Consider the following 19,534-nt stretch of genomic DNA (forward strand, 5'->3'; position numbering starts at 1 on the left):
TAAAGCATTTAGCCCATGTGTAAGCTTCAGCAACTCAAACTCTTCCTCCAAAGTATTATAAGGAAGCTTCACTTTGCAGATTTTCTTAATAATGATCCTTATATTTTAGTGGCTGAGACTCCACCAAATATTTCATAGTCTAATATAAAAATACATGTCATATAGTAGACACTTACTATTCAACTGAATATTATATAGTAATCCCAGGGACAAAATGCAGTATCTCTGAATTCCTAAGTCTTTATTTAGTCAAGAGGTTTTTCTTGAAAATTTCCTTTACATTTCTATCCCAGGTTTAACACACAGTCCTTAAGGAACTTGATGTAAATCAAAACATTAATGTTACATTTCTACAAAATCAGAAGCTTTCTGCATTTTTATATCTCATTTGCTACCGCTCTTATTGCATGCTACTACATAGACTAATTTCCCAAAGAACCAAATCACTAAAATGTTAATACATGCAACAAAGGAAACCTATTAAATACCAACTAAACAGTAGTTAAGAGTACCTAGTGACTTAAGACCACCAGTTAATACTCCTATTTTAAGGAAAACAAAAAATATCACCACTTATCTTCTTACAAATAAAAGACAAATCGTTTTAAAATGTCAAAATACAAAACTAGTGTATATTATTTATAACTTCAAAATGAACCAACTTAAATGAAAAGCTCTAACATGCATCAACTGCATTTTCAATTTTAATTCTGCAATTCTAAGTAGAACTAGAATTAACAGGGTGTGATGAACTATACCACCAATTCTTTCAATTTTAAAAAAAAGTGCACTAATTTCTTGGGTGAAAGGCATAGCTTAGAGCATGGAGTTTGGTCCTTTGATAAGTATGGCAGGAAAATAACTACATAAATAGAGAATACTGGCCTTATTAAATAAAACCACCTTTTAAAATTCAACCCAAAAATGGCAAATACAAGAATTGTGCACGTCTGAAAAACTGAGAATTGGAAGTTAGATGAAAAACTTACAATGAATTTTGAAATGGCTTACAAGTATGAGTTGTGGATATTGATGGTTACTCTAGGTTTCTTCTACACAAAAGTCAAAAGGAATGATTTGCAAACACTATACTCTAACATAGGAAAGAATGAAATTAATTCTATCACCTATTCCAAGAGGTAATGAATTTCTGTTCTGCGCTTGGTAACTCTCATTCATAAATAAGTACATTTACTAAAGAAAAGTTTCCTTCTTCCACCTTCTTATATGCACATGTACATGTGCATGTAGATAGCAGACATGTTAATATCTAAAGTCTGTATCCTGCTTAACTCTCTTTAATGAAACTGGAGTCACCGTACTGATCCCTAGACTAGCCTTTTGCTTTCTCAAGGAAATCCCCTGCTTTTTTTCTCCTTAGTCTCCAGACAGCCACCTCACAAATCCATGCCACAAGTTACAAAGGGATTTAGGTAAAAGTGTGGGTGGCTCAGACACTGTCATTACTAAATAAGCACCTGAAAGCTCATCCCTTCCAGTGTCAGGGCAGTTTTCATATGTGAAAGATAACTTTTTCATTTTCATATGTGAAAGATAACTTATCACATGCATGTATGTATACACACTCTACTAAAAAGGGGAAGAGGAGAGAAAAAAATAGCCAAGAAAAACTGATGGAAAAATAGCTTAGCATAAGCCATATTCAACAATTTTAATATATTAATGATGCACACATTGGAATTTATTCTCACTGTTCCCAAACATGGAGTTTTATTTGTATAAAGCCAAACTTAATGATAAAAAGCTTACACAAAGAAGCTTAATGTGTATCTATAAAAGATGATATATAAAATGCCAATCTCTCTCTCACACCAAATAAAAGATAAAGCTTCTTACGCTTCAACATTTTTCTGCTGTAGACCAGATGTCTTCTTTCCTGGAGCTGCCCCTCTCATCTTCCCTTCTGCATACTGCTCCCTTCAAAAAATGAATTCAATAAAAAAAATCTTAAAATAAAAGCATTCCAATAAAAGAAAACTCGGCTGGTTTAACTACTTCTAAGATATCCATACCAATAACACTCAAATGGGAGAAAGAAAAATTCAGCTAAACTGTGAATTTCCACAGGGAAGCTTCTCCAAAACTAGTAAGGCTCAGGTACAACAATCAACATAAGGAGATGGGTTCAGCGTTAGTATAAGGAGAAAGGGTAGCTAACCTATAACTTAATGTCCATAAAAAGCCCCCAAGAAAAGAAAAGGAAGAAGCCTAAAAGCCATATTGAAAATAAATTTAAATGAAGACTAGAGAAATTTCTGTCTCATTTATTTGGAAAACAATTCTATTTTATTCTCAAAAGGTACAAAGCCTTAACACTACTCAAAGTAGTTTCCCTTCTAATGCCATTTTATCATCTAAAATGTATTTCAACTCCAAGAGAAAAAAAAACCTCAGATGGAAAAAATGAAACATTAAAATCACAAACTTATATCAGACTTCCTTTAGAAAAAATTAAAGAGCATAAAATGCAAAAGGGGGGAAGCCAAGGGCTTGGGAAAATTATTCCACAGCCCTTTAGAATCTTCCAAGGACCTCCTGTTTCTGGAGGATAAAGATCACTGTGGTATATCACTAGGAAGCAAACTTTAGAACAGCACTGAATCATATATGACTCACCCCACCCTTCCCACCCCACACCTTTATGTGAAACTTTCAGGACTTAAATTTTATAATGTATAATTTCTCCAAGCCACTCAAGAAAACAAGCTATAAAAATTCCACCTACACTGAAGTTAATACCTCTGTCTCCTCTCCTTCTAGACTGGCTCTGATGACAGAGATTCAAGCAGTAACAAGCACTGAATGCCTGCAGGGGTACCTCCATTTCCTTAGCAGAGAGTAAAAGTCTTGCCTGTACAGTTTCAGCTACAATCCAATAGGTTAACATGGACCCTAAAACTACTCTACAGCAGAGTCAAATGTTCGTCCAGCCAAGCATCCAAAAATTAATTTACAGGGGTTATTAGCCTTATATCTATTTTCCAAAATAAACTTACTGATTGGCTTTCTGAAGTTCTCTCTGTTTCTGAAGATTTGTGTCCACGTATTTGAGTACTCTGCTTTCTGGAACCCATTCATCCCAGCTGCAGGTAGAAAAAAGTTAAAACATCAGTCAACACTCAGTATCACTTCTTAGAACCTGTTCCCAATCATTATTTGAGAGACCCACGCATATAAGATTTAAGACTGTTCTGAATTAAATTCGATGAACTGGTACTATGTGTCAGGGAGCAGCTAAAAATATGCTCCCCAACTAGAGTTCTTTTTCCAGCAGAGTCCAAAAAGCTCGTCAGGCTCTCCCAAGCAACCTTGTAATTCTAACACTTCTCTGCACAATTCTAAAAGCAGTTTTAAAACAGTTATTTTGGAATTGGCATAAAGTGGTAGTTAATGTGTATAAATACATATATTTTTTAAAACTATACCTTTACAAGATTCACAGAAGCAATATTCAACACTATGCAAAACATTATATTAATCCAAAAGTTTAAAATGCCATAACGAAGCACAAGAGTCTACAAACTGATTCTGTTAGAGATTAAAGTTGACTAGCTTTCTCTGATTATTAATAAATAGTTCAACATGTGATCCTACAGATGCATTTCTAAAGCAATCTAGATATTACTCAGTCTGTTATTTTCACAAGAATGACAGTCATAAAATGTTTTCTGAATACTTTTCCCCCTCGAGAATGCTCCAGGGGTCAACTTAAATTATCTTTAGCATATACACTACAGCTAAAACTTGCAGAGCATACCATTCCAATCATTAGTCCACCACATAAAAATATCCCTTATCATATGTTACTGAAGGCAGGACAATTCCTTCACCTGCCTTGTTGCTGCTAAGGCATTTTGTAATGCCATTCGGTCAAGTACACCAACCACCCCCAATTCTAAAAGCTCCTTCCAATCAAGAGTTTCTGGTGTGATACTGCAAAGAAAAAAGAGAGGAAAAAAAGCCATCCCCAAATAAAAAAAAAATGAAGAAGAAAACCCTATTGAAGGGATGCGGCCTTTTGGGGTGTCAAAGTTAGTAATAAGCCTTTTCTCCTGCTGATGGAGCTCCTTTAGTAACACAATTCGCTGTGTCCTCAAAGCAAAGAGGAAAAGTTTTGGTTGACTGATTCCCCACTTCTTTGACCTCCTATTTAAAATGAACAAAAAAAGAAAAAGAAAGGAAAAAACACACTTTCTATTTTAAAAAAAGATAAAAAGAGGGAGGGTGTCCCCATAATCCTCAATATGATTTCCTAGAGAAAACTTTAAAACATGCATTTACCTAGAGGTCAGGAAGGGGTGGTGTACTGAGGGAGCTCCTTCAGGAACAGGAAAAAGGGCTACAATATCCTCACGTGTCTTCAAAGTTTTTTCAGAGCGCCTGGGCCTCACAGCACTTCTGATGTAGACAGCATAGTACAAAGTAATCTCAGTAACTATGTGCAGAATTTAGCTTAAGCTTTATTTAGATTTATTTACAAATGGAGTATTTAAATGGCTGTATCAATCATTTCTAATAGGTTCCGAAGACTAGATTAGAACAAGTATCTTAGCATAAAGGATTGGCAGAACTACTGAACTTCTTTTAAAAATTACACATTAATTTGTTTGAAAGGAATTTCAAATTTTTGGTTTGGGGTTTTGTTCTGTTTCTTCTTTAAGAAAACATTCTATCCCCAAGTTATGAATCAAGATATGACTTTCCCACTAATTATTATTTTCCACGAGCCTTCCAATACTAATAACTTCCCCATCAGCCCTCCTCAAAATTGCATTAAAACATATGAGACAATACTACTAGGATTAATAGTCTGATTCTCTTTTAGATAATTTAATAGTGGCTTGTCTCCTTACAGCCTGCCAATTTGTGAACACGCAGTTTTGACATCAAGAAGCTTTAAAAAAAATTTAAGCCATTCTGTTGTCCCTCCCCCAAAGGATTTTTAAAGCCTTTTACAAAGTATTCATCTTGGCTGACATTTCTACATAATTATCAATTTATAATGAGTAGTTAATACTTCAATTTATACAGGAAGTATAAATGGCTAACACTTTCTAACCTAAAATTTTATCAAGTTAATTTAGCAGCTTAAGTACATAAATGTCACACTGTCCCTCTGATAATTTTATTTTTTTAATAAATACCTTTTTTATTTTCAAACTTCAACTAAACATAAGGTCACTGCTATACTTCCCTTTATTTTGGGCTAAATAATTTTACTGAACTACTAGGAAATACGCATTCAAAAGTCAAATATCCTTTGTTCTGACATCACTACTAAGGTAGCTTAAGGGATCACTGATGATTAAAATATGAAAAATTAAGATTACACATATTGCCTATGATAAAAATGTCAAGTTGTCAATCTATTGCTTAAAGTCTCATTTTCTAAAGTGTCAAATAGTTGACAAATGATTAATAAATAATAAATAAAACCCAAAAGCTATCTAGTCTACCTACATTCTGAAATACAATATTCAGGACATTACTGTCAGACTAGAACTTTTCAAATCAGTTTTAATTTAGAAATCTCCAGTATGACTACTGGGAGGCAAATCTAGGACCAATTTTCTCAAATTACATATACTCCTACTTCTTTCCTAAGTCACTGACAGAAAATGGAAAATGTTTTTTTTTTTCAGATGCATTTTATTTTCTGTTGATGTACATAAAGAGTTTAGGGATAAGTAAAAATTATCTTTAATATCTAATTTTTTTTTAAGGGAAGGTTATACAAGGCTGAATTTGTTAAAAGAAAAAAGAAATTAAAATTGGCTTTAGCTTGCAATTTGCTCAGAATGCTAGAATATTAACTCCAAACCTGAACACTCCTTATACGGACTAATCGGGTTTGAGAGCTACCAAAACGTAGAATAAAAGCAGCTACTCTTTGCTTTCCTAACTTTAGATAAAACTACAAGCCCAATAAAAAACAAACCCAGAATAAAGCATGTTTACATGAAATTATGTATTAAAAAGAAGATCTCAGTTGGCCACATCTGCTGCCCTAATTTTTTTGTAGGTAGTCTGGACTCCCCTATCTCACTGTGCAACCTTCTCTAAGGATTCTACAGGACCCAGACATGACCTCACTACCCAGTCTCCGATCCCCTAAACGTGGCTTTGGGTCATACAACACTTGTAAGACTGTATTTTATGTACCTATCACGTGCGAGATTCTCACAAACAAAAAAGAGTACTGAGCTTCCTGGATGATCACTCCTATGAGATGAATCAGCACCAAAAAGTGAGTTTAGTGCTGATAACCTTCACAAATACATATGATTGCCACAGTCTCCAAGTTTATGCCAGGGAGCCAAAAATCCGTAAACCTTTTCTTATGTTCACACCTCTAAGGAGGCAGAAAGTCTAACTACTTAAACAATGAACCTTACAAGGTATAGCAAGTAAATCAAAATCATGAATTTATTACTCCTTCTTCCCTGGTTTCTTTTACACATTTTAAGCACAAACTAATGCTGTTTTCTTAACTATCTGAATGCTGATGGGCTGTCACCAGAAAACGAGAAGTCTGGAAAGAGAGCAACATCTACACATCAACAGTTAATTTTCAAATAAGGAGAAGACGATAATCTACTAGAAAACCACATACTATATGAGACAATATACCAAGATTTACAAGATAAACAATTAACAAATGGATTCTGCCAGGTAATGGAATAAATGGAGTATTTATTTTACTGACACAGAAATCTTATTTCTAACAGGCCAAAAAATTGGAGCTCCTAGTTATTTCCCAAAACATTAAATACGAAGGCTCAGTGTTGCTGGCTGGACTTTGTTTTCAATCGATTAAATTATTACAATTATTACAAGTTGCTATTTGGCAACAATTACATTACATACAAATCAGCTTCAAGATCATGCTATTGGAGGGAGGTTCCACCCCAGAATTCACCATACTGATGAAATTAAAGTTTTATCCAAAAAAAAATAAAAAACAACAACAAAACTACATATTTTAACACCAATTAAAACACTAATCAAAGCAATAAGTAGGCATTTAATTAGCTCCTTAGACATCAAAATAGCACCCTCAAGCTACTATAAAAACATATAGGATAATGCTATTGCCTGTCACAATGATGAAAATAATACTTTCGGACTGGTTTCACAGAGACAAGAATGAAAAGTTAGTGTTATCAAGGTTATGTGAATATAAACTAACATGCTTTCAAAAACCTAGTACTAAGTTCAAAGAAAAAGCAGCAATATGATCCTGAAAGGTGTTAGATCTTAACCCCTAAAAGAAGTAAGTGAGGTAACTGCTGATGGGAAAATCATTTTGGGAAGCAGACATGTAGGTGGAAACCAACAAAGAGATTACAAAGCACAATGCTGGAATTTAGGTGGCAATGTAACGGCTCCCAGTTCACACCTAAGAAACTTTTTTTAGACTACAGGTAACAATCACACACCCTTAAAACTAAAATCCCCTTTTCTCTTTCTATGACATTAAGAGAAGTTACTATGTCTAATATATAACATGTACCTTCAGGAGCTCCAAAAAATTTGCTAACAGGATAGAAGATTTAAGAGCGAGATTGCTTGCCAAATTATCACTATGCTAAGGAAATAATTCTACCACCTCTCCTGAAACAAACCTGTTTGGCCCAGATGACACCAAAGGATAAAGAAACACAAAATCAAAAGGCAGAGAAGTGAAAATACTTTGTGCCTAGGAAACACTGCCACACCGATCGCCAGCCAGTCTATGCCCCACCTTTCAGCGCCTTCCTACCTACCACATGCATCTAACAAGGCCACGCTTCTACATCAAGAATCCCACAGGCCAGGCAGATTTATAGGGAAACAAACAATTGTTTGCATGAATGCACACCAGAACCCAGACAGACAGACCAACAGAGAGACTACAAAAGCATGATGCTGGTCCCGAGAAAGAGCAAGTAACAGAATGCTGAAAAGCCTGACAAGAGCTACCCACACTACAGAAAACTCAAAAAGCTTTCCTGAAGGGGACTCTCTTTGCAGCTGAAGGACAAAACGCTGTTGGTTAAATTAAAGTTAATCAATCTTACAGCATGTGAAGAAAGAAATTACAAGTGGCTCCATCATCCTGGAGAACCAAAAATAACATCTGGATCTTCCTGGAAACTGGTGAGCAAAGTCCAAAATTACTGAGAAGGTCTTTGACTCAGAGATCCATGGCCACGTGCATTCATCACAACCCAAATTCCAGGCCAATTCTCATGATGAGAAATAGCCCTGGGTGACTAAGATTCTACACCTGATCTAAAAATGCCTTGTACAAAAAGGTGCCAAATTTGAAATCATGTTCTGAAAATGTCTGATAGTAGCATTATGAATTTGGGCTTATTTAATCCTTTTTTAATGTTTTGGTCACCCCCACATGAGAAACAATCACCTCTTCATAACAATACACATCTGTTGGCTTAAAAAAAAAAAAAAAAAGACTTGCATTAAGGTTTCAAAGTACAGGAAATGAATGACATATAGACAAATTGTCTCTGAAGACAGCGTATGTCTACACTAGTCAGCAAAAACTAGGCCTACACAGAGATAGATGCAAGGCTGAATTAAAAGCTGGATTTTCCATTTTAGCTGCCTCATCAATACAGGGTTGCTATTCCAATGTGGCACAGGACTTTCAGTTGTCTGAAAAAGGCAACTTATAGCATATTCCTGGCATAAAATAGAAATGCTCTTCTGGAGCCACTGACAGTTCTGATTTCACTGTGCAGTAGCTGTATACTAACATGCCAAAAAGCTGAAACTGGAGCTTATGTTTCCAAGTCAACTGAGAAGCCTTCTGCACAAGGCTAAGAAAGTTATCTTGTTATGAGCCCAACTTTCATATTCATCCTATTCACATACAATGTACCTCTGATAATACTAAAATCTGACATAGAACAGAACAGGCTGCGATCACTGTTACTAAATCATACCATCAAATTACTCTAGACACAGACAGACAAACACCTATTCTCAAATCAAGCAATTCTTTCTTAATAAATAAACTGTTGCCAATCAAGAATCTAGGTTCTTAGTTTAGTGAACATTTAATTCATGCTCCAAAGAATTATGTATATTCTAAATAAATGAAATGGCTAAAAGGACCTTATTTGCTTTCTCTTAATTTCTTTCATCACATTACTGGAACTTAAAATCACTTGTAAAAACATCAAGTTTCTAGAAACTCAAGCTTGTGCCAGTTCATGACCCAAACTCTTTTGTGACTTTACTCTGGTTTAAAGGGGAGGGGAAAAAACTGTTGTGCAGAGCTCCAATACTCACTTTTTATTCCAACCACTGTAATGTATAAAGTATTTCACTTGCTTGTCCTTTATGGCAACCTTTACACACTGAAACAAATAAGAAAACAATTGACTCAGATATATCACTTTTTAGAAGCCTCTAAATTATTTAAAAGCCTTCAGAGTCTTTAAAAGAAAGACTGCTAATTAAGAGTGAAGTCTTTTAAGCTAATTTAGTCAGCCTAAAGATTTTAAAGGATGGTTGACAACAAAATCTAGTCAAATTTAAGTAGAGTAGTGAGAAATCAGTTTTACTTAAAATAACGTAATAAAGAAAAAGTCAAAATTATTTTAGAATTAACTGAAAAAAAAGTCATATGCTGACTTCTTAAAAGACCACACTCGCTTTTAAATGATATAAACATTTAATTTAAAAGAAAACATTCTGTCAAAACAGAAGTAGCAAACAAAATTAGAATTACTAGGAAAAAGACCTATCCAAAAAAGGCTGGCTTTTAAATAACTAGTTATACATCCAAAAGAAGTTATCACTGCAGGAACATCAAGAGTTAATAGCGGTCAAGAATACCAACAATATTTTAAGAATTAAAATTACCATACCATTGTGCTCTTAGGGAACAAATTCAGGTGTCTGGAAACCAGGAATGGTTCATTTACATAAAGAGCCAATAAAAACTAAGTGGTCAGAGGGAAACACAGAGGGGAAAGGGCAGCAGAGACATCAACACACAAAATTTATACTGACATTTCTTTCCCCTTAGAACCAAGAAAAGAGGCATACGTAAACATTTTCAAAACATTTAATATCGAATGAGTAAATGTCTTTTTAGTAAAGATTACAAACCTTCAAATCTATAAATTTACAAAATTACTAGCCAGATACAGTTTAAGTTTTTCCCCCTGCTTTTATTGGTGCACTTGGAGGAGGGGAGGGACTTTCACTATCCATGGCCCTACTGAGAAGGTTCATCTGCAGTTTACATTGTTTAAGATATCTTTGCCAGAAATATATGCTACTAACTCAAACTGATATACAGAGTGTTCTCAAAGTCTTAAGTTTTAAGCTATTGAAGCTTCAAAAGTTTAAAACTTCACTAAGACTTTGGAGACACCTTGGACTAGTCCCTAGCTTAAAATGTTTTAAATTAAATTGTTTTTAAAAAGGCTACCGGTTATTTCTAGCTGACTATAGGCAGCAATCAAATTACGAGATTTGCAAAAACTGGTGGCAACTTTTATTTACAATTTCACTAACTGTGGGGATTTCTAAAAATACATCTTTAATCTTGGTGGTCCTATTGGAGAAACGAGTTCTCATCTCGAGATGCTTCTATTTGACAATGTTTCAGTCACATTCAGGTGAAGGAGTTCTTCAAACAAAGACAGGTCCAGCTGTTCAAATAATCATTACAAGACATTTCAATTCAAGTACTGTAGTTAAAAATTCTGGGTTTTTGCTGCCATAGTTAAAAATTTGACAATTTACTATTAAACTGACAAAATAACATTAAAGGAATCAACAGGCCTCACATGTACTTATCCTTATCGATCTCATTAAGATCCATATTTATATCCACAACATATACAAAAAACACAACTTAGAATACCTGAAGCTTCTGATATTTTGAATGAAACAACTTCAGAATTCTAAGGGTGCACACACGTATATACTTGTATCAGGTACAACTAGCAGCGAGCGTGGATGTTTTCATGGGAAACTTCTGAAAATCAGGCTCATTACTGACGCCATTCTATTTGAGACAACTCACAGAACATAGAGAGGAAGTTATTTTTATGCACATAGTCACAAACTAATTAACATGGTACATAGTATCTGTAGCCAACTCACACGTCTTTAAAATGCAAAACCATAACACACTTGTTAACAACCAAGGCAGCCTGAAGATCTGCACTAATCAAGGGAATCCGTAGCATAAAACCCAACATTCCTTTCTGCTCCACTTTTTTAGAGGGGGTGGTGCTGGAAAAGAGGAGAAATAGAGTTCATCCCTCTCCTTCCTAGTGTTGTTCCCTTTCTGTACAAAAAGACTGTAGATACTTCAGTGTGAGCTTCTGAACTTTCCTTACTCTGCCAAGGCCTTGTAACCGCCTAGTCTCATACTTCCCTGAACGGGGCTCCACCGCCTCTCCATTCCCACTCACTGTCAGTGAGGAAGGCTCGCCACTGGGGCAGCGAGGTGGCGCAGAGGATAGCGCACCGGCCCTGGAGTCAGGGGGACCTGAGTTCAAATCCGGCCTCAGACCAAACACTTGACACGTACTAGCTGTGTGACCCTGGGCAAGTCATTGAATCCCAACTGCTTTAAAAAAAAAAAAAAAAAAAAAAAGACCTCACCCCTGCTGGCATGTGGTACACCTTCAAGATCCTAACTCTGAAACGCTCCTCCTAACTAGACACTCACCTTCCTCTCTCCTCCCTCTGGCCCCCTCCTTTAGCCCCATCTGTTCTTCAGCATCATTGTGCTATTCTTTCCCATTATCTCAGACTTACCTTACTGAATTAATACTTCATAGATGCAACCTTCCAACCAAGCCAGACACGCTCACTTTGACCCTGTCCTGATCCAAGCCTCTCTATTCTCCTGCCTTCATTCTGCACCACTCCCCGTACCTAGAATGGGCTCCTTCCTCTCTGCCCTCCCCCGTACCCCTCATCTCTGCCTTCGGAAATCCCCTACAACTCAGGTGTACCCACCTCCATGCAGTCTTCTCTGGACTCCTGACCAAAAAGAAAACTAATAAGCTGTGCTGTCTCATTCATTCTCTCTCTCTCTCTCATGTTCTCTCTCTCTCTCTTCCTCTCACCCTCCCTTTCTCTGCTTTCCTCAATTTAGCACTCTCCCTTTCATCAGTTATTTATGAACATAATCTTCCCCCTTCCTAGTATAAACTCATTGAGAAAAAGGTATGTGTCTCTTTAGGACCTAGCACGGTGCCTTATATATCGCAGGCACATAATCCACGGTTTACATTGGTAAACAATAAAGCTTAAAGACGATAACCAAGGACACCATCACCTTAGAAAATAAGCTCATCTGCAAAAACACTAGGAAAGATCACCAAGGATTTGCTAAAATTCACCCCACTGCACGGCAAAAGGCAATGGAAAGGAAAGTGAGGGTGCAGAAAGCTTAGCATGATGTCCAACTGAACCAGATGGTCTCAGACACACTGGGAATGGGAAGCACTGGGGCAATAAACATGGTGAAGTGGGGCACTTATTACTATAAATGACGGCAGAAATAGCACATTTAGATTCCAAGACCTAAAGATGCTACAGGAAGGAGAAGCTAGAGCCTAAAAAATGAAATTTTAAAGACCAGACCAAATACAGAAGAAATACTTGAAGGAGACAAAATAACTTCAAATTAGCTAGAAAAGAATGATAAAAGGAAACAGGGGAGGATCCCAAAGAATGGTTAACATTATTACACAAAAAAAAAGCAGGAAGACATAAGCAACCCCCGCCTTTGCTCATCTATATAATCTTTATAAGAACGGCCTATACACATATCAAGGATACCCTTGATGAAAACATAAGAAACTTTTGCAGATGAGTGCGGCACATCATACAGCCATTGGTTGGGAAGACACGAGGCTCTCTCTCCCTATCTGCATGTGACCAACCTGACAATGCAAAAAGGTCTTAAAAGCCTCCCACCAATAAGGTCTCCACCACAAATGCAATATCACATTTAGATTCTTTGAAAGTGTATATTCATAGACTTCTGTTAAAAAATCCAGAGCATATATATAAAATAGGAAGCAATATGTTCATTAGCAGTATCAAAAACTATCATGGAATGTGGCCTTATGGGTGGTGAGCTCTCAGTCTGTTGATGACCCTGTGCTACATGGCCCACTAAGAGGACCTCATGAAATCCAGAGCCGTTCAAACGAGACTGGCTGAAGCAATCTACACAGGAAAAGCCAAAGGGATGCAAAATACTCATTGCCCACATGATGACATAGTGTTAGCAGTCATCAAGTTAACTAAATAGATACATATATTGTGAACAGGCACTGCAGATGGGCAACAATCCAGAACCCAGAGGTGAACAGGAGAAAAGGATATAGATCGATTGCATTCAGGAAAATGCAAAGCACCTCCAATGAGCCCCAACTACACTAATGTACAAAAGACCAACCTAGCCACACTAATATTCTTCTGGCAATGTTACTCAGGTATAAATAACAGAATAGTACAATCCCAGAAGAATCATAACTGCAGGTGACCCAAAAGGCAATGAAGAAAGAACCTGGTGGGTATAACTGGGCTATAATACCACTGATAACGATCTGCAAATGAGAAGTGGTTCAAAAGATATTATCAAGGACATATGTGACTCGGAAGGGCAGTTCAGTCATGTTTCAAGAATAAGTTATACTATATGGACAGTCCAAGGGCAGCAGCGTTTTCCATGAGATATTAAATTATCAAGGGAAGACTTCAAATCAGGTCCACTTTCCTCTTTGGTAGGTCCTCCAGAGAAGCTATATGGAAGCACGTGAACAAAATTCACACAGGATGAAAAGTCATGAATGGCTTGCAATCTGCACTGTTGAAGGGAATAAACAGATGAGATTCACTCAAATTTACTAGTAAAATTAGTTTGTTTCCACTGAGCATAAAGTGTCATTTGCAAGATAGAGGAAAAACAAATCTGAAATTGGAACTTAAGACAAAGATAGTTCACAAAATGGGTAATTCTACACACATGAAACCGAATGCTTTAACTAATTTTTCAATTTCAGTCTTAACATTTAACCTGGTATAATGAAATACTTATCCAGCATCTGTTTGCATAATAATATGACTTCACACAGCTAATACCTAAACCCAGACTAATAACTTAAAAATAAAGCACAGAAGATGGCAGTTTTCTCTCAATAGACAGTTCATGTGTTTTTTCCACATATTAAAAAACAACTCCTTGCTGCCTCTTCCTTACAACTCCTGCAGTTCCTCCCTGAGCAGCCTGGCAGGGACAATTTTTAACGAGTACTGCAAGGAAAGAAGTTCAGCGGATGTATGGAAACAGAAAAAAAAAAGGATAAAAAAGCAAGTATCCCACCAAAGCAAGAGATAAAGAGAGAATGCCGAAGAAAAACGGTATCTAAGAAAAACTAATCAAAAGTAGCTCTCAAGAACCTGGTAAAAGAAAAAGAGGTTTCCTACCTTTGCTTCATAAAGGAGTGGTCCATGAAAACACAACACACGTTCACCTGTAAAATATTTCAAATTATTCAATTAATCCACAATTGTATAGGTTCAAGATAAGCAACAATGAAATAAAATAATTACCCATGCCTTATACTATACCACCGGTAAAATCATAAAGCTAAGTGGAGCTAACGGGAACGTCAACATTTCAAGTCAAATTTCAAACATATATACAAATGAGCAGGTTTCTGTTACATGAACCTGAGACAAACACAGCAGTCGATGAAATACACAAAAAAAAGAAGGTACAATCTATATACCTGAAATTGTTAGTTTGTTACATGAGCAGAAACTATGTCTTTCCCATGACCTTTACCTGAATGTGAAGCAATATAACCTATATATTGAAACTTCAACATCTTTCTTCTAAGGGCCCTTCAACTTAGAATGCCATTTTAGCATGCTGTGCATTTTGAGACTACCCCATTCCACATGAATCCACATGACACAATTTTAAAAGCTAAAGTTATAGAAATGACTAGATGAAACCTGCAAGCCTAAAATCAGTTGGAAATTAGAGGTGAATCCTAAATTTCCAACCCTGTCTGTGCCTGTGTTCTTTTCCCTAAATTTCCTGGCAGATCAAAAAAAGAGAGAAGAATCCCTGAAGGTAGTTCAGGCTTAGAGGTAAGAATAGTTCTGTTACTTCTAAGTTATTTAGTCCAATTAGGCTCATCAATCTGGGTCAACATAGTCTTCAATGAAATCAAAAAGAACACCAATAAGCCCAGTCCACCAGGCTCCAAAGTTATTACAGGTTAAAAAGAGTTCTAGTGATTCAAATAGGCGATCTGTTCCCGAATCAAAAAGTGGATTAAAATGCAACAGTTTTCACCAATTTTTCTGGTAGCCTCTGCTTTTAAAAGGGGATGTCAAAAGCCAATCACCCCTTGTACAAAGGAACGATAGTTAAATGAGCATACACAAATTGGACCATTGTCCCTTGTGTAAAAATAGAGGTACTTTAAAAATAAAGTACTGAGACATCACAAAAAAAAAAACTACTTATTAGTCTTAACACATACATATGTCACTAACCAGACCTTTTAGAACAGAGATTCTTAAACTGGGATTCAAGAAGCCCAGCTCCAAAGTGTACGAATAGATTTCAGGTGGTCCATGAACTTGGATGGAAAAAAAAAATTACACCTTTTTTTCCCCTCACTAAACCTTGGTTTTCTTTCTAATCCTATGTATTTCATTTTATACATTCAAAAAACATTACTCTGAGAAGGGGTCCACAATCTTCAACAGACTGCCAAAAGGATCCATGACTCAAAAAAGGTGAAGAATCCATGTTTTAAAGCAAAATGTTCATTTAAATACACAGTAGCATAGGAATGGTTTCATTGCAGCACTGTTGTTGTTCAGTCATTTTAGTCACGTCTAACTCTCTGTGACCTCTTTTAGGGTTTTCTTGGCAAAGGAAATGGAGTGGTTTGCCACTTCCTTCTCCAGCTCATTTTACAGATGAGGAAACTGAGGCAAACAGGGTGAAGTGATTTGTCCAAGGTCACACAGCTATTAAGTGTCCGAGGTTGAATTTGAACTCGTCTTCCTGACTCCAAGGCCTAGCACTCTGTCCACCTCACCACCAAGCTGCCCTTACGGCACTAACTACATATAAGGTATTGTTCAACTTTGCAATCTTCTTCACTGCAATGAAGCACAAAGTATTGGAGACCATCTAGCAAAAACCATTTGTTAAGTCCAAGAACACTGAATTTCCACAAAGTAGAAGCCAGATTCATAGATTCAGTGTGAGAAGAAAACATGAGGGTTAACTCACCTAGTCCTCTAATTTTGCAAAAGAAGAAACTAGGACTTGGAGAAGTCAACCAATTTGTGAAAGATCACACAGATTCTAAGTGGTCGATGAAGGATTGAAACCCCACCCTTATATTCATTAGGGGTCAGCAAATCCTGTCTCAGGTGAGACTGTTCTGCTAAACCTTCCTCACTATCCTTATACTCAGAATGTCGCCCTCACTTACATTTTATCTTTTGCACTATCTGAGCATCGCTGGAATAAATGATGTATGAAATTCTCTTTCTAGCATATAATTTGATGGCTTTATATTGTACTTAGAAAATTTTCTTCCATTTTGAATACCATGTGCTTGCCCTTTGTTTCATGTACTTCCTAAGTCAGTATGATGTGCTTGGTACCAAAGGCAGGATCCTAACATTTTTTAAAATGAAAGGCACTTTGAGATAAAATAATATGATGATCTTTTATATTACTACTAGTTCTAGGGAAGATACAAACTCTTTTTATTTTACTTTGAAGAATTATGAAAAATTAGAACTCCCCAGATTCACCAAATTGATTTTTGTTAGTCATGTATTATCCATGCACTGTTATGGCTTAAGATGACAAATTCCATCTTAATATTAAAAGATCCTACTTTCCCCTCAAGATATTCTTTTAAATTATCTCATTGTAAACTAATTAATCATACTTTCTCAAAAAAATTTGCCCTGAGATTCATTTATGACAGGAGCTTGTGATTACACATGACAAATCTAAACTATTCTGCCTGGCTTTCAAAAGCTTCTGCAGCCCGGTCCTGATACCTGTTCAAATACTGATGTAATGATAGTACATAAATCCTACAATTCAATTCAAAATATTTAATTCAATTTAATATGCATTCAATTCAAATACCTACCTACATCCTACAATTCAACTCAAAAATGCTGAGTTGACTGGAAAGACTTGCATGAACCGATGCTGAATGAAATGAGCAGAACCAGAACATTGTACACAGTAACAGCAACATTGTGCAATGACCAATTTTGATCAACTTAGCTCTTCTCAGAAATACAATGACCTAAGTCAATTCCAAAAGACTCATGATGGAAAATGCTATCCACACCCAGAGAAAGAACTATGGAGTCTCAAAGCAGATCGAAGCATACTATTTTCTCTTTTTTGTTTTTTTCTTTCTCATGGTTTTTCCCTTTTGTTCTGGTTCTTCTTTCATAACATGACTTATGTGGAAATATGTTTAATATGATTGCACATGTATAGCCTATATCAGATTGCATGCCATCTAAGGGAAGGGAAAGGGGAGGGAAGGAGGAAAATTGAGAACTCAAAAATCTTATAAAAGTGAACACTGAAAACTAAAACTAGATAAATTTTAAGAAGAAAAAGACATGTTGAGTTGAATCCAAAATCCTTAATATGTAAATCCAGTATTACACTAAGACGCACTCAACACACTGCCCACACCTCCCACCACCTACACTCTAAACAGGCGAGTATTGTCATCACACAAAGCAGAAGCAGTCTGAAGCAGTGAAGAGTCTGAATACTGAATCCTTCATTTATTAGCTGTGTGGCCATCGGCTAGTCACTTCCCCTCTCCCTGATGTGTAAGGGTATACCAATGATCAGTGAGTCCTTTATAACTTAACAAGTTGCCAGGGGGTGACTTTATCTATGAACACACAGGTAGCCTGGACAAGAACCCAGGCCTTCTGCCAGCAAGGCCACCCTCTAGGCCTGTAGTCTAAAAGAACAGACATACTAATCACTGTGAACTAAAGATACAAATACAAAGAATGAAACAATGAATCTTTCAAGACGCTTCAGTTCTAATGAACGTAATACAATAGTGAAAGGATCTCTGTCACAAAACCGCACAGCGTAGCAGACAGAGCCGGCCTTGGAGACAGGAAGACCTAGACTTTGGTGAAGTCCTGCCTCTAATACATACTAGCTGGTTGCTCTGAGAAAGTCACTTAACCTCTCAGTGTTCTAGGCAACACCCTAAAAACAGAAGTTGCAGAGACAACAGGGACCTAGAAATGGTAGTGGGAGCTTCCTTCCTTATCCCTTTGATCCCAGTACCAATTAAATTCTAAGTCCACTCCCCATCCCTCATCTAACTCATACAGAGTGGCTGTAAGGAAGAAAATGGCAAGGGTAACTTTAAAGAATATGTCAATGTCAGCTGTTACTTAACCCACTTAATGCCTATAGTCATTTCCTCATCCTCCACCGAACCTTCCTTCCCTAACCACCCCTAGCCTTACTCCAACATCATAATAATACACTTCTGGTATCATACATGCTGCACATACCATGCAAGTTAAGCGTTAGTCTCCTTTTCCCAACTAGCTTAAAAGCTTCTCCACAACAAAGACCTCCATTACCCTTCTTTTACTGCCTGCCCACACATCAAAGCACCGGAGCTGAATGCTAGTACATTCCCAAAGGTTTGCTGAGAAAGGAAAAGTTCCCTAAGACATATAAAAAATAATTCTGCTATGGAAGCAAGGTTGTCTAGGATCAAGTACTACACCGCAGTAAATAATATATGTCATGGATGGTAACATAAAAGATGACATATATGTAATAGTCTAATAAATTTTCAAGAAGAGGTATACAACAAAAGGGTAAAATTATGAGCTGAATTTGACAGTTCACATTTTAGACAACAAACACATTTCCAAGGTTTTCCAGTAAAAAGTACTGTGTTGAAAATTCAACATTGTGATCTCAAACAAAGCGAAGCAAAACTTTTAACGGGAGGTAAGATGAAAGTCTCCCTCTGTCTCTTTCTCCTTCCCCCCCGGCACCTTGAAGCCAACGCAAAAGCCTGGTTTTAAAAATGCTGCATCAGCCCTAACAAGCCCTCGTCCGCCATCAGGCTCAAGGTGTGTCTCGGGCAGCCATGTTACAAAGCAGCACCAGCGGCCCGAGCGCCTTTCAGCGGCGCTGCTCCCTCCCCCGACCCGGAGGGGAAGCCTGCTGAGGCCCGGGCTGACCTCTCGGGACCTGCTCAAGGCATCGGGGTGCCTCGGCCTTGGCCGACCCCCACCCCCGACTGTTCAGGGTTTCCCGTCTCCGCCAGGCTCCATTCCTCCACCCTTCTCCTCCTCTCTTGCAGACCCTCCCCGGTTCCGCCCTCTTCCTCGCACCTTTTCCCTACCTGGAAGGTGCCCAGGACCAAGAGAGGGCAGGGAAGGGGAAGGGGCA

The 19,534-nt window shown here is 37.2% G+C and overlaps 1 protein-coding gene across 3 annotated transcripts in view; it reads right to left on the reverse strand.

Annotated features, from left to right (window-relative positions):
- The window catches only part of MORF4L1 (mortality factor 4 like 1), a 41,686-nt gene that overhangs the window by 21,358 nt on the left and 794 nt on the right, over positions 1-19,534 (reverse strand). The window contains exons 2-6 of one of the 3 annotated variants that reach the window (XM_027840592.1): positions 14,500-14,546; positions 9,319-9,386; positions 4,303-4,419; positions 3,018-3,104; positions 1,858-1,938 (exon numbers count right to left, since the gene is read on the reverse strand). In XM_027840592.1, the coding sequence (XP_027696393.1) occupies positions 1,858-1,938; positions 3,018-3,104; positions 4,303-4,419; positions 9,319-9,386; positions 14,500-14,546 (400 nt within the window). The remainder of the gene's footprint in view (positions 1-1,857; positions 1,939-3,017; positions 3,105-4,302; positions 4,420-9,318; positions 9,387-14,499; positions 14,547-19,534) is intronic. The other 2 variants (XM_027840594.1, XM_027840595.1) reach the window with 2 other exon arrangements.

The sequence above is a fragment of the Vombatus ursinus genome, unplaced genomic scaffold (assembly GCF_900497805.2).
Source record: "Vombatus ursinus unplaced genomic scaffold, bare-nosed wombat genome assembly UNPS02014847.1, whole genome shotgun sequence".
Taxonomy (NCBI): Eukaryota; Metazoa; Chordata; class Mammalia; order Diprotodontia; family Vombatidae; genus Vombatus; species Vombatus ursinus.